At 35.5% G+C, this 22,486-nt stretch overlaps 1 protein-coding gene across 3 annotated transcripts in view; it reads left to right on the top strand.

The window, feature by feature from the left end:
* The window catches only part of DMD (dystrophin), a 1,834,617-nt gene that overhangs the window by 592,022 nt on the left and 1,220,109 nt on the right, over positions 1-22,486 (top strand). For all 3 annotated transcript variants that reach the window (XM_030304767.1, XM_030304766.1, XM_030304768.1), the window contains 4 exons: positions 11,163-11,273; positions 11,665-11,838; positions 15,463-15,618; positions 20,743-20,913. In XM_030304767.1, coding sequence (XP_030160627.1) covers positions 11,163-11,273; positions 11,665-11,838; positions 15,463-15,618; positions 20,743-20,913 — 612 coding nt within the window. The remainder of the gene's footprint in view (positions 1-11,162; positions 11,274-11,664; positions 11,839-15,462; positions 15,619-20,742; positions 20,914-22,486) is intronic.

Genomic DNA, 22,486 nt, shown 5'->3' with positions numbered 1-22,486 from the left:
GTATTCAGAATATTTTAAGGCAATTTAGATTCAACCATTTTTTTCTTATACAAATAGATATTTATTCCAAAACTAACCTACAGAGAAGTTATAAACCTGAAATGCACACCAAGATAACACTTGGCTTTGTATACACACCCAATGTTTTATTTTCTTTGTGGCATTTATGACCGTGTGAAACTCCTTGTTTATTTTTTAATTAGTTTCCTTGTTGTTTTCCCTGTCAACCTCAATTCACTACCTACCAAAGGTCAGCTTATAAGAGATCAGGACTACCTAGCAGGTCCTCAATAAATCTTTGGTGAATTTATTCAATTCGTGAAAGTTGTACCACATTTAATCACTAAATATGTGCCAGATAAATGTGCCAAGAACTGTTTTTAAAAAAAAAAAAAAAAAAGAGACAAGCCTAAAATGGATTTTGCCATCTTGCCGTAAGATAGCAGAAAAGAAAGATGAAAATCAAAGAATTGGTGACCAGACATGTTTACTATAATCCTCAAGAACCGTTTTTAAAATGGGACTTAGTAGGTATCCTCATAACATCTTGTCACAGTGTTTTATAATTCTGCCAAGGTTTGGAACTCTGGAACAGTTTGAAAATATTTTAAGTAGTACTGAATACCATTTTTCACGTGAGAAGGAACGATTAGCGGAAAGTACATAGCCCAGCCTTTCCATGTACTAGTCCAGTCCTTTAAAGGACTGTACCATGTGAATGGCGACTGTTTTCAAAGCATCTGCATTGTGTTATTTTATGATTACAATATTTTAATGAGGTAGATAAGTCAAATATTTAGGTCTAAGGGAATATTTGAACAGGCTACATGATTGATTGAAGCTGGGGATGGGGATGGGGATAAGGAGTTGTTGAAAATGGACACATGGGATCATTTGAGGGAGCTATAGAAATGTTCTACACATCAAATGGTGGCAGTGGTTTCAAAACTGTAAATTTAAAATATGCTGACTTTTGCATTTGTTGAATTCTGTGGTACATAAACTCTACCTCAATGAAGTTGATTTTATTTATTTTTATTTTTTGGGGCGCCTGGGTGGCTTGGTCGGTTAAGCGTCTGACTCGGCTCAGGTCATGATCTTGTGGTCTGTGAGTTCGAGCCCCGTGTCGGGCTCTGTGCTGACAGCTCAGAGCCTGGAGCCTGTTTCAGATTCTGTGTCTCCCCCTCTCTCTGCCCCTCCCCTGTTCATGCTCTGTCTCTCTCTGTCTCAAAAATAAATAAACGTTAAAAAAATTTTTTTTAAGTATATTTATTTTGAGAGAGAGAGCAGGGGAGGGGCAGAGAGAGAGGGAGGGAGGGAGAATCCCAAGCAGGCTCTGCGCGGCCAGGGCTCCGTGCAGGGCTCAAACTCATGGACACAGTGCTTGCAGTCATGAACTGTGAGATCATTACCTGAGTCAAAATCAAGAGTTGTACACTTATCCAACTGAGCCACCCTGGCACCCCAATAAAGTTGATTTTAAAAGAGACTGTTTAATAGACAATATTGCAAATAGCATATTTAAAAAAAAAAAAAACAAGTTCAGTTTACTGTCAACTTTCTTTTCAAGTTTATTTATTGATAGAGAGAGACAGACAGACGGACAGACAGACAGGCAGACAGACGGAGCGGGGTAGTGACACACAGGGAAACAGAGAATCGCCAGCAGGCTCCCATGCTGTCAGCACAGAGCCCAATGAGGGGCTCAAAGGAATGATGAGATCATGACCTGAGCCAAAATCAAGAGTTTGATGTTCAACTGACTGAGCCACCCAAGCACCCCTCAACTTTTTTAGTCCATTGTTTTCATGCATAGTAAAGGATTAAATGTGAGGAATTTTGTGAAGTAACCTGGAATTGACTTAAATGGTGGATATTTATTCTTGATCATCCTTGTGTCCACTATAAGATTTTACATAGTAATATTATAATGTTTCAGTTGTTCATAGGCAAATACATTTAATGGATGTCATTTCTAAAGCATTTTCACTGAAGCTGGGACTTTAGCTCAGATCTCCTTCCTTTACTTTGATAATTAGTTTTCTATCAGGCAAAGACATATAGCCACTATACTTCCCCAAATTTCTATGTAGTATTTCAGATTTCCCCCAAAGTTTTGTTTCTTCACTTCCCTAATTTGAAAAGTAACCATAATTGCTTGAAAATGTAATTTATAACGGACTGTTCTATTGCCATTGCCATTATTATAACTATGACCAGCATTATTTCTCAGATGTATTGTAAGGAATGATCACTCCACGAGTATTCAAGTTTTGGGTTTTAAAAGGTTCTCAAATTTACTTAGAAAAATTTGCATGTTGTTTTTCTCTTCCAGAGATTTATGGTCGACCTTTTATATTTGAAAAGCTTAAGCAAAATTTAACAAACACAGAAACCTGCTTTTCCAGAAATTTGTTACTATGCCACATGACTCCTATGTCAAGCAAAATGTTTTGAACCCATTCAAATGGAATGTTCTCTTCATACCACTCCTTTCCCCTTCCTATCAGAGTAGTAGGAGAGAGGTGGAAGAAAATGGTTGTCAGCCATTTTCTTAAATTTCTTAACATAGAGCTCCACAAAGTACTTACAATTGAACTAAGTTAATAGCTAAATTTACCTCAGTGATATTAAAATGTTTGCCATTACTGGAGCACCTGGGTGGCTCAGTTGTTTGAGTGTCTGACTTTGGCTCAGGTCATGAGCTTACGGTTCGTGGGTTCAAGCCCCGTGTCGGGCTCTGTGCTGACAGCTCAGAGCCTGGAGCCTGCTTCAGATTCTGTGTCTCCCTCTCCCTCTGCCCCTCCCCTGCTCATACTCTGTCTCTCTCTGTCTCAAAAATAAACATTCAAAAAATAATAATAATAAAATAAAATGTTTGCCTATTCTGTTTCTCCCTCTCTCTCTGCCCCTCCCCCACTCATACTCTGTCTCTTTCTGTCTCAAAACTAAACATGAAAAAAATAAAAATAAAAATAAATGTTTGCCCTTATGGCATAAATGTGCACACACACATTAGGTATGTGTGTATATACACAATTACATTTATGTATATATTGAACTTAACAAATATGTATTGAGGGTTCCACCATGCCACGCAGACCTGCAAAGAGCCTCTAATTAAGTTGTTGGAGTGTAACAAGCTCTTTGGCCTGCTGCATATTTCTGAGAAAAGTCAAAACTGCGCCATCTGACAAAATTTATAGGTAACACGCTTTCTAACTCGTCTAATGAATTCATAGGATCTTTTTACAAGCAGTACTAAAAAGCTGTGTGAATTTCTTCTTTCCTTTGTACTTGACTGAAATACTGTGTAGTATAGTCTAAAATTTTTCAAAATAATTTTCCCACTACCGTAATTAGTACACTTTTTCCCTTGCTCCCTACTGTTTTGAAAGTACAACTAATCCAAGCTCTTTTAGTACATTTTTTTTCCTTTAATTTTGTGAGTCTGTATTATATGTGGCTATTTCCCCTTCTCAAGGGTGCAATTTCGGAATTGTGATTTGTTTTAAAATTACTAATCTAATGGTGTTAACATTTCTCCATTAATCATCTCAACATGACATCTTCTAATCTTTTTCTTTCCAAAATATTTTAGTTATTTTCTCTGGGATCATTTTCTTTATTTGACATCACAAAAGCTCCAGTAATCATTTGATAGAAAAATTTCCTTTATTCCATTAAATGCTTTAGACAGCTGCAGCTTAATTTCGCCTGCCATTTTCTGTCATTATTTTGATATATGAGAATGGTCTGATGAGGTAAATCATGGGAAAAAGCCCTGCTCTCTTCTCAGTTAATGGTAAAGTGCTATATTGGAAATGTCTTTAAAGTTTGATTAGTTTTTAGTTGTATAATTTACCCTTTCCCTTCTTTAGTGAAACATTGGTTATTTCTATTTGCATTGTTGTTTTCTACTTTCACTGTATAGGGCTGGTTATAAACATAATGGCAGGATTACCACATGTCTGTTTTTGGTAATGACATGATGTCATAATTTGCTTTATGTTACTTCACCTTATGAAAAGGAAAAATCCAGCCATCCTGAAAGTTATTGGCCTGAGAAATCCTATCAGGCCATACAAGGGTGTTCTAAAACAGTATCCCTGATTTGCTACTTCACTTCCTTTTATTTTTGTGGAGAATTACTGAATTTATATAAAGCCAAGCTGATGAATTCACAACATCAGTTTGGTTGTTTTCTTCAGTTTTCATCCATACCCTGGTAGATGTAGATCTTACGTGAAAATAGAACTCAAATTATACAGCTTTTAAATCTTGAGCAGATCTTACACATCTGGGAGCCAAGTATGGAAATCATTTTCCTTTGCATTAAATTTTCCATTTTCAGTGTTTGCTTCTATAGTATTATTTTTTCATTGTCTGATCATAATGTCAGGAAAGATGATGTAGTATTTGTCTTTTTTATTGGAAGGGAGAGGCAAACCATAAAGCAGTCTCTTAACTATAGAGAACAAACTGCAGTTTGCCGGAGGGGAGGTGGGTGGGGGGATAGGTTAAATAGGTGATGGGGATTGTGGAGGTTACTTGTGATGAACAGTGGTGTTGTATGGAAGTGACGAATCACTGAATTCTACTCCTGATACCAATATTACACTGTAAGTTAACTAGCTGGAATTTATTTATTTATTTGTTTATTTATTAAAAAAATTTTTTTGAGAGGGAGAGAGAGAGAGAGAGTGAGTGAGGGAGGGACAGAGAGAGGGGGAGACAGAGGATCTGAAGCAGGCTCTGTGCTGACAGCAGAGAGCCCGTTGCGGGATTTCGAACTTACAAACTGAACGGTGAGATCATGACCCAAGCTGAAGTTGGACCTTTAACCAACTAAGCCACCCAGGTGCCCCGAACTAACTGGAATTCAAATAAAAACTTGAAATATGAAAAAATTAAAATAAAAGATTGATTGATAGAAAAATAAAAGAGTTTTTAAATAGGACATTGTCCAGTCTGCGTGGAAGTTTCCATAGTAAGCTGTTATTTAAACAAATCATGTATGTATTTCGCAATAAACTTGCCCTAAAGTGATAAGCAGTTTTTAATTACGTGGTTCCAGAATACTAATCTGATGAGGTTAAATAAAGGAGGTAGTGAATGATATCCAAAGTACAAACTAAAAATGAATTACCACTTGAAAGTAAGAATTGTGGATTTAATTTGTAAAGGTGCTAGCTCACTACATAAAAGTGCGATGCATGTTATGCCATCTTCCCTAAGTAGAATTGATTGGAAATATGTATCCATTCTTATCTTATAATTTTAGTAATGAATTGAATTGTTGTTATTGAATATATTCACTAAATATATTAGGGAGCTTTCCCCAAAGCTACTTGTGTGATATTGTCTGACAACAAAAGCAAAAGGATAATTTCAGGATAATTTCAGCAAAGAACTGTATTCCTTATGGTACTGCAGTGTATGTTAATATACAAAATATTCTGAGATATTCTGTGGTACAAATGTTTATCCTTAATTTCCAAAACATATTTACTCACTGGGATTTTTTCATGCATTACCCACTTAATCGATAAAGAAATTTTGATCTCTCATCCTATTAGAACAATACTTATAGATGGGAGAATTTTTCTAGAAAGAATTTTACCTATAAATTATAATAAAATCTCAGTTTCTCAGTTTTAATGATTTTAATGGTGGTGATCTTTCTAAGAATACAGAAATTCAGCTTCTCAACTCTCTGTCTAAAAGCTTGTCATAAATAGGAATATTCCAAAAGTCTGTGTAATGCTTTGCCTTGGGTTCTCAATTGTCAAACTTTGCTGACATGTTACTTGTTCCTTCACATACCCTGGTGACAAATAAAGCTTACGTTTTGGGTTGTGTTTCTATAAGTCACTGTTGTTCCTATAGTTTATGAGTCCTGACAACAGTGTGGCTTATTTGGGAAAATGTGGAATTTATCAGCAGAAGATCTGTGTCCTAGTGATCACTTACATTATCTTGGCTTTGTTTTGTAATGCCAGGCTGACTAGAGGCAGCTTTGAGGGGGGCAGTATTTCAGAAAAAAATATATACTAATTAGAAATAGAAAATTATTGGTGAGTTATAGAAGGGCCTTTTGTAAAGGAGGGCCCCTGCAACTTAAGGTTCAGTAGCTTCACACGAATTCCTCCTTTCCAAAGTAATTATTGCTCTACCCACGTCTAGTTTTTTCCTTCCATGAAATGAAGTATATACACTCTGCATATTCCAAACACAGTCTTTGGTAGCATCATTAGCATAGGCTGAAATGAGATCCCGTATTCTTACTCTCTACCCCTCCAAAACCCCTTCGCAGCCATGTGCAATTTAAATTATGCCAATGTCTTCAAATTTTACCGGATTCTTTAGTAAAAATAAGAATTGCCCCTTCTCTTTTATCACATAGTGTGAGGGCTGTTTTTTTTTTTAAACATATTCCTTGTATGTCTGCTTTGTAATTTACTTGTATCTCTATGTTCTGTCTTCCTAGAACATAAAATCCTTAAGAATAGAGACATTAGTTTTGTTCTCACTCTGTGGAATTGACTAGATGTAGTAGTTGTTTCTTGAATTGAATTCATAAACTAAATGCCATTAATGAGATGAGTGCACACATGAGATGAAATATCTGTCGGTCTGACAAATGTCCATGTGGATGACACATTTATTTTTGAATCATAATTGAAGAGGAAGGCTAGTTGTTTAAAGGACACCGTCTGCTACTTCCTAGGTATGTTACCTTGCACAAGTCAGCGTTTCTACCCTCATTTGTAAATGAGGGTGACGCGTACTTATATCTTAGTTTGATTAGGTGATTAAATGAATGTATGTGAACTGTTGGTACAGAAGCTCACAGATAGCTGCTTTTGTGGTGATGATGATGATTTCCTTCAGTGCTCTTCTCTTACCCTTCTAGTTTAAAAGGTTAGGGGAATATGTGTATAATTCATTTTTTCCTCACTATATATACCTTGAGGGCTGAACAAATGGAAGAGTTTAAAAAAAGTGGATAGGTGGTGTTGCAGATGTATTATTTGGGTCCTCTGCTCTCTTTGAGTATCTTCTTTTTTTCTCCTCAGTTGCCATTCCCAGTTTGCACAATGGCTTTGCAACTTCCGTCACTTTCCTTTAGACTTCTCCTCCACCCATTCTCTCCCTTCCTCCCTGGACACCAAAAGAAGCCCTTCTTCATAAATAAATGATACGTAATGACACATTTGTGAGTGACTATTTGCACAAACTTGAACAGGTGTTTTTACATGCATTATAACATCTGATCTTTTCACTAAAACCAATGTAGTTGTCTGCTGCAAACAGAGTTTTCCCAGGACTACTGATAATGCTTCTTTACTGGCTTATTATCATCATCTTCAGCTTATAGATGAGAAAATTAAGCCTCAGGAAGGTTTAGTACTTAGTGGCGAATCAGAGCCCTGAAATTTAAATCCAGACTTCTTACTCTATTCTGTTCTGATTTCCAGAGAGCATCAAGTAAGAAGTCATTTCTTTCCTTCTACATCCAAAATGATCTTTATGTCTTACCTTTGGCTTCTGAAAAAGTGGCACCACCTCTTTCTGTCAGTATTTTGCATTGATTATTGATCTTTGCTCTCTAATCCCTCTTGCTTCCCACACGGTTTTTCCAATCACTTATCATCTTATTTAAATAAGTCAGAGAAAAACAAATACATGATTTCACTCATATGTGGAATTTAAGAAACACAACAGATGAACATAGGAGAAGGGAAAGAAATAAAGAGAAAAACATAAATGGAAGCAAACCATAAGAGACTCTTAAATACAGAGAACAAACTGAGGGTTGCTGGGGGGTAGTGTGTGGGGGATGGTTAAATGGGTGGTGGGCATTAAGAAGGGCACTTGTTGGGATGAGCTCTGGGTGTCATATGTAAGTGATGAATCACTGGTTTCTACTCCTGAAACCATTATTATACGACATGTTAACTAACTTGGATTTAACTAATAATAATAATAATAATAATTAGTTACAATACAAGACAACTCTCTCAACCCTTGGCTCCTTTCACATAGCTTTAATATGTGTTCGAGTGTCATTCACCACATTACATTATGTGGAGAGATAAAATTCCTCAAAAATAATTTAAACTATTTTTAGATGAGGGTTTCCTGGTCTTTAATCAGGCTTCAGCCTTTGACAACCTAATTTCTGCTCTGACCACTGACTGTTCTAGCTGCAGTGCTCACTGACCAGCTAGTGTATGCTTGTTAGTACTTCTCTCATTTGACATGTCTCAAAATTGACATTGTTGATTTCTCCCTCATTCCTAAAACTCTCACATCACTTGAAGGAAGTGGTACCCTTTCTCTTTCCTGATCGTTCCTCTTCTTCTCTTGTAATCTTCCTTCTCTCCTGTGGTTCTTCCCTTTTTCTGCACACCCCTTAAATTCCTATTTCCATGGTTCTCTCCTGGCCCTGCCTCTATGTCCCTCTAAGCTGGAGTGCACTAAAATAAATACAGACAATACAGGGGTACACTGCTCTTTTGAAAAAAAAAAAAACAAACGTGGTTATATGTATGTGTGTGTGTGTGTGTATGTGTGTGTGTGTGTGTGTGTGTATGTATATATATAAAATGATTTATAAAATCTAAATTCACTTCAAAATACTATTGAATTTATAATAGCATTCTCGGGGCGCCTGGGTGGCGCAGTCGGTTAAGCGTCCGACTTCAGCCAGGTCACGATCTCACGGTCCGTGAGTTCGAGCCCCGCATCAGGCTCTGGGCTGATGGCTCGGAGCCTGGAGCCTGTTTCCGATTCTGTGTCTCCCTCTTTCTCTGCCCCTCCCCCGTTCATGCTCTGTCTCTCTCTGTCCCAAAAATAAATAAAAAACGTTGAAAAAAAATTATAATAGCATTCTCTTATTTTGGGTTTCCTTAGTTATTAGACTAACTGTAAGTAAACCTATTATTATCTGTGATTCTGATCACTGTAAAATTTTAAACTTTCTCTTCATATTGAAAACCTGGAGTTTTTCATTTAGGACATGAGGTTATATATTACCTCATTCCCACCTGCTTTGCATTTATATTTCTGCCACTGTGCATTCATTCTCTGTCTATTATTTTATTTTCCCAACCTCTTCATGCCATTTGTTGCCTCATCGGAGTAACTTGTTTTCCTTCAGTTGGGAATGCTTTTGTTCTTAAAACGTCTGTCTCCTTGCTTATCCAATATACTATTTAGAACATTTAGGTAAAAGTAGCAAAACTGAGTTCACTGAAGCAAAAACAAAAATGAGGGAAAGAAGTCTGTCATAGGTTTACAGGGATGTCTCATGGCAGCAAAGTAAAAGAATAAAATTTGTCTCAGGAAGGGACTAGATCCTGTGTTTTGGTTACTTGCAGGAGCTATTTATCATTATGCACTTATATGGATCCCTAACCCCAAATTTTGTGGTTTCTAGAGAATAGTACATGCTGCTTTGTCTTATATAAGGGAGTAATTCAACCAATGAAGCTATTTTATATATATATATATATATATATATATATATATATATATATACATATAAATACATATAAATACATATAAATATATATACACACACATTTATATTTATATAAACATATATATACATATATATATATAGTAAAAAAAAGTATTTGCATGAATCTTGGCTCTTAATTATTTGATGCCAGAATTCTAATTATGTAAGTAATCCATAATTACTTTGTCTCTATAATGGTTAGAATCAATATGCTAAGAAATAATATTAAGGTATATATGTACATTTATAGCCTTATATTCTAAGTAACTCCTTCACCCCTTAACCCATTTTCTTAGGATAATTCTCACTACTCATGGCTGGGTTGTAGCTCTCTGTGGTAACTAACTTATCACACTGTTGTTATTCTCTAGTAATATGTACTAGAATTGACTCCAACTGGTATAATTAGGTGAGACTAATATGCATTATGCAAATTGTTTTCATGAAAATTTTATGGGCACTGTGGTATAAGTTAATCAGTTTCTTTTCTAACTTGTGATAACCTGGCAGCAACCAAAATTTAAATTAGAATAATTTGACCACTTCCTGATTTTTGCTCTTTCTGGCAGAGAGAAATGAATGAATTTATTGTTTGAGCCTCTGCACACTACAGAATTGGTCCCACTCCTGTGGCAGGCTCAAAAGTGTACAAGTCAAATACAGACATACGTTTGAATAGAACTCACTCAAAAATGTCTATTTAAGGGGCGCCTGGGTGGCTCAGTCAGTTAAGCATCCGACATCCGCTCAGGTCATGATCTCGCGGTCCATGAGTTCGAGCCCCGCGTCGGGCTCTGGGCTGACCGCTCAGAGCCTGGAGCCTGTTTCAGATTCTGTGTCTCTCTCTCTCTCTGACCCTCCCCCGTTCATGCTCTGTCTCTGTCTCAAAAATAAATAAACGTTAAAAAATTTTAAAAAAAAGTCTATTTAATATAGAAAATACAGCAATTTTTATACTTACTTAAATTTTACAAATGAGTCTTTTTAAGAAGCTTTTAAGTATTTATCAGACAGAAAGCAAGGCCAATTAAAGGATTTAACTTCACTTTCCTAAATCCATAATTTCCCTGAAATGACTGAATAAAGATCACTATTAAGGAATATTGTCCACATGCAAATCTTTCATTATATCTTATCCCTTTTACAGCTTATATACATACATACATACATATACATACACATGCACGCACACACACACGTATATATATATATACATATATATTTATATTCATACATATATACACATACACACATACATATGAATATATATGTGTGTGTGTGTGTGCATAATATTTTGTCTTTGGTCAGATTTGAGTGTAAATTCCAAGATAAATGAATATCAGTTTTAAATATTAGATGGAAACTGTTATTTCCTACTGAAAATATCTGAAATAGCTATTCATTATTGCTGATTCCAAAGGATAATTTCTTTTCCTAATAACCCAAATAGGAGAAAAATAAGCCATTTCATTTTTGATAATGTTTGGTAAGTAAAAAAAAATAGTGTTTTTTTATAGGAGGCTACATTGTAATAGTGGTTTCAGAGAGTTTCAGAATTTCATCTTCTTCGAAAGTGTTATTCTTTGCAATAACCTGCAAAGCATGCTGACTAATAATGCTTTCCTCCCAACAGAAAATCCAATCAGATTTGACAAGTCATGAGATCAGTTTAGAAGAAATGAAGAAACATTACCAGGGAAAGGAGACTGCCCAAAGGGTGCTGTCCCAAATCGATGTGGCCCAGGTACATATTATTGCATAAACTAAAGAAATGGTTTTAGTTGGGTATTAAAACATACTCTGTATTAGACAGTTTGATTATTAGCAAAATTAGGATTGAGGGCATTATTTGAAAACTATAATATGATATGTAAATAATACAGATTTGGAGGGGTTTCCATTTTAAAGATAAAATTAATAAATTACACTTTATTTAGTACCACGTTAAGAACAACTACTGAATTCAAATATATGTATTGTTTCTGCTGGAAAGGTAGAAAAGAATTGCTTTAGTTTTTTTTTTTTTTAACTTTTTTTTATCTTTAGGGATAAAGAAAAATCTATTAACAAAAGTATGGCTGCCTGTTGTTTGGAATGTGAAACTATACGGATGCTTTCTTACATTGTCTTTCCAGAAAAAGTTGCAAGATGTTTCCTTGAAGTTTCGATTATTCCAGAAGCCAGCCAATTTTGAGCAGCGTCTACAGGAAAGTAAGATGATTTTAGATGAAGTGAAGATGCATTTGCCTGCATTGGAAACAAAGAGCGTGGAACAGGAAGTAGTACAGTCACAGTTAAATCATTGTGTGGTAGGTATTTCTGGTGACTTTCCTTATTAAGAAGTATGCGAGGACCCTCCTTTATAACAGAAGATTGTTTCCAGATAATTATGATAATTATACAATGTTATTTTAAGATTAACAACAAACATTAGCACATGTGTATTGAGAGACGAGAACACTTACTGAAATAGTACCCTTTTAATACATCCTCTGTAGGTGTCTTTTTGGAATCCAGAATTCTCTAAGGACTGTGTAGAATATAAGAGGAAATACCCTTTATTTATTTTTTTAAGTTTATTTATTTATTTTGAAAGAGAGAGACAGAGAGCAGGGGAGAGGCAGAAAGGGAAAGAGAGAGAGAATCCTAAGCAGGCTCCACATTGACAGTGCAGAGCCCGATTTGGGGCTCGAACCCACAAACCATGAGATCATGACCTAACCTGAAACCAGGAGTCGGTTGCTTAACCAGCTGAGCCAGCGAGGTGTCCCATTTAATTTTTGTAGTACTTTGAATATATATTTTAAATGTAAATTCTGAAAAGAATTTTAGATGTCTGGAAACAGCAACAACAGCAACAACTACAGTAATGAAACTGTTCCAGAAACCAAGTAAGCTAAGTGATCTATACAAGTTGTCCCTAATTCTCAAGGCCACTGATTAATGAGATAATTTAAATTTTTTTTAACGTGTATTTATTTTTGAGACAGGGAGAGACAGAGCATGAACAGGGGAGGGTCAGAGAGAGGGAGACACAGAATCTGAAGCAGGATCCAGGCTCTGAGCTGTCAGCACAGAGCCTGACTCGGGGCTTGAACCCACAAACCACGAGATCATGACCTGAGCCGAAGTCAGATGCTTAACCGGCTGAGCCACCCAGGCGTCCCTAATGAGAATTAATTTAAAGACAACACAGCTGGTGAAGGGCAAGAGGAAGATTCCAATCCAGGCACTCTTACTCCAAATCCTAGTATCTTTCCATTAAATATCAGGGTTGGATATATACTGAAGTCCCACCACACCTCAAAGACAGAGTCAAGAGGCATGGAAGGCACATGATTAGCCTGTAGCATAAATCTTCAGAGGATTTGGGGATTTTGAGCTGTGTCCCTTATTGCAATTATTGGAAATTCGCCATGTCTGATGACTTCTCTGAAAACTTAAGGCTGAATTACAAAGGCATCTCCTAGAGTAATACAACTGTTATTATAATTCTGTGTACTTTGGGCAATGGGGTAGAAGTTCACATAAAATAAAAGCACTGAATGTTCTTAACATTGAAGATGAAAACAAGGTTATCTCTTTAGTACTTTGTGTTTTTAGTATTGTTTCTACATTGACTCCCTAACATAAACTTAAAAGAAACATTTTAGATGCATTTCAGTCATATTATTTTGAGTGGGAAAGTATCTTTTAACAAAAATTTTATAATCTGTGTATTTCTTTGTGAAAAATTCTGAAATATTTTGTATGCAGTGACATTTCTTCATAATAAAGGCTGCATTTTAGTGTTATCATGATTATAAATGTTCCTGCCCCCCAAAATAAAATTTGAATATAACAGTATGTAATTATTAGCTGGTGTTAGATGAGCAAACATTAGGGATTTCTAGGATGATATCACCTATTAAATTTTTCATAAATTATTGAAAGCAGAATGACTCAACTATACTATCATCATGGTTAAATATATCCCTAAAGGGAGAGTTGTTCCCTTCCATGAATAGGTCTCTAATAGTACTTTGTAAAACTTGTCTGCTGGTAAGTATGAGGTGGAAACAATGTTCCCTGTACCCAGCTGTGACTGCCCTGAGGGTACCCTGAAACAGCTTCAAGTACTTGCTCAATTTGTTTCTAGTTCTGGTTTAAAGTCAGGAGCAATTCAAGTAGTCCTTCCGTAAGGATACCTTTTTTTTTTTTTTTTTAACTTTTATATTTTAAAAAAGTACTTAAGATGCCTCATTGCAGGGGCGCCTGGGTGGCTCAGTCGGTTAAGCATCCGACTTCGGCTCAGGTCATGATCTCACACTCTGTGAGTTCGAGCCCGGTGTCAGGCTCTGTGCAGACAGCCCAGAGGCCTGGAGCCTGCTTCAGATTCTGTGTCTCCCTCTCTCCTGCCCCTCCCCTGCCCATGCTCTCTTTCTGTCTCAAAAATAAATAAAAACATTTAAAAAATATGCCTCATTGCCTGTACTATAATCATTGCCTTTGCCTTCAAGAAATTTTTGTTGAGTTAACAAAAAAGTCTTCCCAGCATGAGCACAAAGAAATATAAGGGATGTTTCTTTCCCTTCGTGATAAATATTTTTTCTGCATACTGAATGACGTGATTTTAACGGCTAGCAGTACTTTGAACTTTCAACATAAATTTAAATCACTGAGGTTTTTTTTATGTTTAAAGAGTAAATCATTTGCATATATCTCTGATTTCAAAATTCACAGAATTGATTCCCTCTGTACAGTTAATGGTTGAATGTTTCTACATACCGAGATTTTATCATTTCTAGGTTAGAAATAAAATGAAGTAAAAAAATCATCTGGAAACTCAGAACCCAAAATTATTAATAAATGAATATTAACACAAAACAACCATCAAAGAAGGGATTAAGATGGAAATAGATTATGTATTAGCTTTAATTAATATTTGCTTAACCTTTCCAAAATGTATTGTTGTGGGCATTGATTTTAAACTGAAAAGAGAAAATAAACCAAGTTGTAATTCCCAAGAAAAAGCAGCTACCTACTAGTAACTTTGTTTCTTAGTAACAATAAAACATGTAGTTGTTCACATTTACCACTGAACATGTGAAAGCAACAATGTATCATGTAAACTATTATATATGCATGTCTTCACATATACACCTGTACCTGTGTGTATGCTTTCATGCCTCCATACATACACATATCTTTCCAGGAAAATAGCTGTCAGGTGAAGTTGTGATGCTTGTTTCGTAAGTCTGAAAGCAGTATAGTTTCCTGAAGTAATACATTTGTTCTTTATGGTTGTGATGTCCATGTGAGTTTTTAAATTATATTTTTGTATCTGTTTGTATTCAATTGATCAGCCCCATTTAGAAAAGACATTTACATAATGTAATTGGCATATTTAAAATTGCCTGCCTTCCTTGTCTATGATTTAACTAATAGATGTTGAAATTGTGATCTGGAAATTTAGGTGTTTCATGCCCACTGAAATGTGTGAGAACAACAGTGAACGTGTCTCTAGTGAATCCAATACTGTCTGGTGTATTGGGCTCTCAATAAATACCTGGTGAAAGAGTCAATGAATTTTTCCAAACTCCCAGCTACTATTTTATAACTAAAACATTTAAAATAGAAAGCATTTAACTTTTAGAAATAATCTTGATCAACTTGGTTTGTAAAAGTAAATGTATACATGACGTACACTTACTTTAGTAAGAATAACTACAGAATCTGCATGTCTGTATGTCTATATATAATTGCAAATAGAAATATTAAATCAACAGAAAATGTTGAGGCTACATATTGATCACAGCTGCAAAATGCTACTACATTAAAACTGTAAACATGGAATGAAAATGAAAGTGACCTCTACCTCTAATTCTTTTTTATTAATCATGACAGTATAAGTTGGACACTATTGCTTATTATTTTGTTTTGTTTTAACTTAGAACTTGTATAAAAGTCTGAGTGAAGTGAAGTCTGAAGTGGAAATGGTGATAAAAACTGGACGTCAGATTGTACAGAAGAAACAGACAGAAAACCCTAAAGAACTTGATGAAAGAGTCACGGCTTTGAAATTACATTATAATGAGCTGGGAGCAAAGGTGAGTGCGCCTTGGAACCAGAAACACTGGCTATTTACCACTTTCCTTGTAAATTGCAAAACAAAAGGTAGTAATGATGCACAATTAATGTCTTAGAAAGTTAATCATTTTCTCTCAATAGATAGGTACATACACACATTTATGCATACAGATAGAGATAGGTATAGTCCCACGTGTAGTTCTTGTTAAGAAACAATAATTAATCCATAAGGATCTTCTTTCCAGTCTGCATTAAAAAATATGTACAGCTCAAAGAGATTTTTATTGGCCCATCGTATGGTTTTAAAAAGGTTTCTTTCCTCTAAACTCGCCTTCTTTTCATTGTATAAATTTGCTTGTGATGACTTAAAGGCTGGAGCCTTTTATAAACTAATGCACTTACGTGTATTTAGATACAGTGGAGTTGACACATTCCACATAGACCACATTAGGTGTAATAAAGTTGTCACATTCCATAGAAATTATTTCCCTGTGTGGCAAGTCTTGCATGATCCACCACATTTGGCTAATAAGGTAGCATGGATATCCAGTGAAGTCCTATTGCTCTCTGATTATTTGTGTATTTTTGTCCTGATAGTGTTCAGTGCCCAATTCCATGTCGCCGTTAATTAAAGATATTTATATTTCTCTATCCGCTTTCCCAAACAGTGGAATGACGAGGATCGTTACCCCACTTCCCTCTAATCAAACATTCTCTATCTATGCTCTATAGATTTAGAAGTTTTATGGCTGAAAATAATGATAGTAATCATAAAAAATAGTCATAATGGCATGACTTGTCACCTTCAAGGACCGACCTAGCCTTTTCCATGCTCTTATAACATATTACTCTAAACTTTGTAAAAAAATTTTTGGTGCTCAGCTAAGGTTTAACATACTGACACAGTAACACAATAATCATTTCTGTCTTTAAAAAAGTTGTGATATCTGGGGCGCCTGGGTGGCGCAGTCGGTTAAGCGTCCGACTTCAGCCAGGTCACGATCTCGCGGTCCGGGAGTTCGAGCCCCGCGTCGGGCTCTGGGCTGATGGCTCAGAGCCTGGAGCCTGTTTCCGATTCTGTGTCTCCCTCTCTCTCTGCCCGTCCCCCGTTCATGCTCTGTCTCTCTCTGTCCCCAAAATAAATAAACGTTGAAAAAAAAAATTAAAAAAAAAATTGTGATATCTTAATATATTATATGGTATCTTAGATAATAAGAATATTTTATTAACATCATGTTTGTTTGCTTAAACTTATGCAAATAAAGTTGTCCACTTTTGGCATTTAGGGCTATTTATGAATAAGTACAAATTTAAGTACTTTAGGTGAGGACCTTTAAATTAGGAGCATTTGCGGACAGTTTCATTTTCCTGACACTTCGTGTGATAAAACAAATAGAGTAAAATAAGGGCCAAAGCAGAAAAAAATAAAAATGCATTCATTTTAATTTCCTTCTGAATAAAAGAGATTTACTGGGATCGATGGGGAGAACAGAGTACATTTTTATGTCCCACCTTCTCCACTTTATTAAATATAACAACATCAGTGAGACACCTGTTACTTCATTTTAGACACAAATATAAATGTGTGTCCACATTTGTGAAGTATCCCTACAGACACAAATTTCTACTATTTCACCCTGTAAGTAGATGGAAGGTTATGTTTTAAAAGTACTAATTGCAAATTACTTTTTACCAAGAGAAGGTAAATTTTAGATTAAAATGGAACTCTGGAAATAACTGAAGAACTATTCACATTAGTTGGCAATCTTTGTTTTTAGATTTTAAAAACTTGCTAATTTATATGTCACATGTTTGAAAGGGAGCTCACTGTCATGCTATGGCAAAATGTTTTCCTTCTCAATTGATCAAAAAGTAGGGAACACTGATACATAATAAATAGGAAAACATGGTGATAAACTTGAAATAAAATACACTTCAAGTGCTTGTGTAAGTCCACCAAGGTACCTCTGGATTAAGGCTCCAAGCTCGGAGCTGTCAGCACAGAGCCCAACACAGGGCTTGAACTCACAAAATGAACCGTTAGATCATGACCCAAGCCAAAGTCGGATGCTTAACTGACTAAGCCACTCAGGCGCCTCTATCCTTCTGGACAAGTTTATCATTGTGTTAAAGATAACCACAGAAGGGAAGGTAGTATCTGTAGTTAGCATCTCATCTAGGGTTTATAGATTTTTACAGATGCCAATTGTTCCGTATTTAGCATCAGTTGAATCATCTCTAATATTAATCATAAAGCTACAAGTTGTTAATTTCTGGAAAGCTATTCTCTTTACTCAAGAGTCTCTAATTTGACCTATGTGACTTTGCACTAAAATAATCTATTAATAGATTTTTTTATTAAAAAGTAGATCTTGTGAAAAGGTCGTTTCTTTGTGCTTTCAAATATGAATGTTGTCTGGGCCTTTTAGTTCTTTCGTTCTTTCTCTCCTTTCCTTTCCTTTCCTTTTCTTTCCTTTTCGTTGCTTTTGCCTTGAAGAATTTCCCAAAATCTTTGCCTTTGCAAGAGTAAATTTTACATAAAATAGTCCCTGAATGTAAAACAATAAAAATGATGTTTGAAGACTATTAGTGACCCAAGTTACTTATTATTAAGTGAATGAGTCTCATGAAGATGTAAAGTACTATTTAACCTTGAAAATATATATTTGAAAGTTTATGTTTATTTTAACCATTTGGCACTTAGTGATATCATTAAAGCAAAATGAAATACTAGGAAATCATACTTTAATAGCATGATAGAATACAGTAAAAAGGCAGGGCAAAAATTTATTTTTGAAATAAAATTTAGAAGCAGTAACAAGAAAAAGAATATATATAAATATTGTTACAAAAATGTGGTAAGTCATGTATTCCTTCTCCAAGAAAAAAAGTCTTATTTTAAATTGTTGAAGTACCTTCAACAACAGTGGTTCTATTTGATAAAATCAAACAAAACAAAGCCTATTTTAATAGATTATTATTTTTGTGTAAAAAAAAACCTTCTATTTTAATCATCTTCAGAATTTATATAGTTGTACTTGCCTGACTTCAATGTACACTCCTTTTTTGTTAGCTCAGGCTGCCATAACAAAATACCATAGATCAGGTGGCTTGGACATTTGTTTGTTCACAATTGTGGAGGCTGGGGAGTTCAAGATCAAGGTGTCAGCTTAGGAAGACACTCTTCCTGGTTTGCATAAGCCACATCCTTATTGTGACCTCTCAAGGTAGAGAAGTGAGGAGAGGGAGTAGAAGGATGAGAGAATAGGGAGTGGGAGGAAAGAGAGATCTTTCTTCCTCTTCTAGTAAGACCACAGTCATATCAGATTAGGGTCTTACCATTATGATCTCTTTTAACCTTTATTACTTCTTAAAGACCTATATCCAAATGCAGTCACAGTGGGGTTTTGGGCTGCAGTGTCTTAATTCACAGTGGAGAGGATGCAATTCAGTCCATAACACTTTTCTTACAGAATATATTTTTATCTGTTTATTATCATCAACTTAGCTTCATTGTTCAGTGAATAGAAATTGAGGACTTGCTTGTGGAGCTTCTCTATGCTTTGATTTTTATAGAAGTATACTTAAATAGCAATAGGCCAGTCAACCTCAAATACTCATGCTCACGTCGTCAGTGCTCCTATCAGCCTCACTTACATTTATCCAGGAAACGACTGCTGAGGCATTCTACTGCAGGTGGCACTCTTTTAAATGTATCCCTTTTCCACACACGTACACACAAAAGTGTAAAACTCAACTTTCCTTAAGATGGCAGTGTCTCCTGTTTTATTAAAACCTATTTAGCTGGATATAAACAAAATAGAATAAATAAAAATCAATAATGCATTAGCTCTGGGAAGATAGAATTTCTTTGAAATATCGAATCTAGGATTCCTTTTCTACCACTAGTGCATAGAAAAAAAACAACTATGCACAGAAACACACTGTAAGGTATATTTTTTTTCTCCCACACAGAAATAAAATCCTCACAGTCCAAGGGGCAGATGCTTTTACTTCCCTGAAGGGGGAAATCTGCAAAAGAAAAAAAAAATTGAATTTGCAGCCTCAGCAACTAAACATTTTTTTTTAATGTGCATACACCTCTGCTAAAGAAACTAAAACATTGTGTTGAGTGTTTGGAATCCATATCAAAGTTTCAGTGTGTTTATTTTGATTGTAGCATTTTGAATTCTTTAAAGGTATCGTCACTTTGGCGTTTTTCATGCTTACGGCTGGATTATTATGTATTCATATGTGTTGATGTGTGCATATGTGTGTGTGTTTGTGTATAGATAGATGGATTGATCAAGAGATCAAGAAGAGATTCTGGGCTTTTTGTTCAACCCACCAACCCTAAACACTTACAGATTGTAGGCATATCTGGAGAGGTTGTGGAATGGTACGCATTTGTTCATTCTCCATGTGAGAATGTGGAAGAATTTGATTTTGGGGGGCGGGGTTTAGTTCTAAACATTGAAAACTGGGACACAAAATCATGTTATGATTTTCTTTGTTAATAGGGGTAAAAATTTTGTTTCGGAATTAAATCATTTACCCCCCTTGGATGGCAAAAAATATTTAAGGGGGAAGTGACTTACTCTTTGTGTTGTTTTTCTGGAAAAGTAAGGCACTTTATAGATACGATGACAATACAATTGACCATTTTAAGCATTATAGAAATAATTTTACTGCCTGAGAGAAGCTATATTGTTTCTTTCTCCATTTTGATTCCTTACTAGCAAATCTCATTTGTCTACAGAGGATTGTAAACTTTGCCATCCATTTGGTAGGTGATTGAAGATTTTTTAAAAGCAGTGTGTTATATCTTTAGTTTGACTTACATCATTCAATATATTTAAAAAATTTGACCATAAATTATTTTTATTTATATTGAAGAAAATGATTATAGATTTTTTTTCCTACCTGATATAGGACAGAGTCTTTTGGAGAAAGGATCTCATCTTCCCCAGACTGTGTCTATTCACCATTAATAGAATATCTGGTTTTTCTAAAATATTATTTTTGAAAAGTAAGAAAAAGGGTATTTTTAAATGACAAAACTATTAAAGTTCCTATTACATGAGTATAACTAAACCTAAATTGAAAAAGTAAACCAAGTTACATTTTATTATCATTCTTGTCAGGTGACGGAAAGAAAGCAACAGTTGGAAAAATGCTTGAAATTGTCCCGTAAGATGCGAAAGGAAATGAATGCCTTGACAGAATGGCTGGCGGCTACAGATATGGAATTGACGAAGAGATCAGCAGTTGAAGGAATGCCTAGTAATTTGGATTCTGAAGTTGCCTGGGGAAAGGTAAAGCCTGTATCACTGAAGGTTATTTTTAACACACAAAGAAACACACAGCAATGTGAATTTGCAAGACACTATTAATGTGCAACAGTAGTTGAATTACAAATATTATCTTGCTTCGCTTGTCCTTTCCTTAAAATTTCATTAGTAGTTTAACTCTGTATTTCTGAATCATGATAAAACCGGTGGGCAGCTGTAGCCAGAATCTCCCCAGAGCTTGTTTAGAATTAGGTAGGTTATGAATCAGTCCTTAAAAATACATGCATCATTTGTCAGAAAGTGAATCCAGAGAGGAGATTCTCTGTTCCCTAGCTTGCCCAAGATTGCTTAGAGGGACTCCACAACCATGATGAGAGCAAGGAGGCACAGGCTGCGGACAGTTGGGCTGGACAGGTCTTGAAAGATCAGCAGATTGCTGATGTCACAATTAAAAACAAAGTCTTGAGGGGTCTGTGCGGCTGCTATGATTTCCATCACCAAAGGGCACAGGGTTTCCTTTAATCTTCAGCTGGTACATACTTGCTGTTTCTCTTGACAGCTAGTCAGACATTATTGCCCCCTAAAATTTAAGGTCAAGGTACTCATAGCTTCATTTTTGTTTCAGTTGATTCATTACCGGATTACTTGAAAAGCTGTTGATATAAATGAAACAGTCAATATCAATAATGTGTTTTCATCTTAAACTTTGCTGAGCCATTAGGCATTTAGAAAAAAAAATCACAGCACACTCTACCCCCTTGATTTTTTTTAAATTAACAAACACTTGCTGTATCAGTGAGATGTTCAAGAAACCTGTGCTTTATTTTTGATTCAGCAGGCTATTTGGATTATCCAAACTTGGGAAATTGTAATTGCATTAAGTAAAAACTTACAATCCTACAATAAGACCAAAACTGAAGACTGATTTTCTTTTATGTAAATTCAGGGGACAAGTATGGATAAAATGTTGTTACATAAATAGTTTTCAAGTAAAGAGTAGGGAATGATTTCTTTTTCTTCCCACTCAGAATAGATTTATTGGTGGAGATATTGAGTTGCATTTATTAGGTCAGGATCATATATGTTGTGAGATGATTACAGTAGCAAGTTCACAGGGGACAAGGAAAAAATTACAGTGGCCTTATTTTTTTCCCTTATTACCCACACAAGTATTATATTTTTGTGTGATACTTTAGTTCGAGCCAATGGCAATCATATACTTAGATGCAGGCTGGGTGGCTCTAAGAAATAAGTGAAAATCAGCATGGCTCCCAAACGTTAGAGGTTTGTTTCTGTCTCATGAAGGTAGATAGTTCTGGATAGGGGAAGTAGTTTTGTTCCAGGAAATTCTCCTAAGGTAGGTTGCTTCCATTTCATTGTTCTGCAGTCTTCTGGGTGTTTGTATTCTCATGGTATAACTCGCTCACCACCACACTTCGCTCCCAGCCCATAAAAGGAAGGGAAAAAAGGAAGTGGAGGGAAGCCAGCTCCCTCTTAAAGCTCTGTTATAAAAGCTCCATGCATCATTTTGCCCATATTTTTATTTGCCAGATGTTAGTCACCTGTTCATATTTAGCTTCCAGGGAGGACGGCAAAA

This window comes from Lynx canadensis, chromosome X (genome assembly GCF_007474595.2).
Source record: "Lynx canadensis isolate LIC74 chromosome X, mLynCan4.pri.v2, whole genome shotgun sequence".
Taxonomy (NCBI): Eukaryota; Metazoa; Chordata; class Mammalia; order Carnivora; family Felidae; genus Lynx; species Lynx canadensis.
This window is presented reverse-complemented; position numbering and strand designations above follow the sequence as displayed.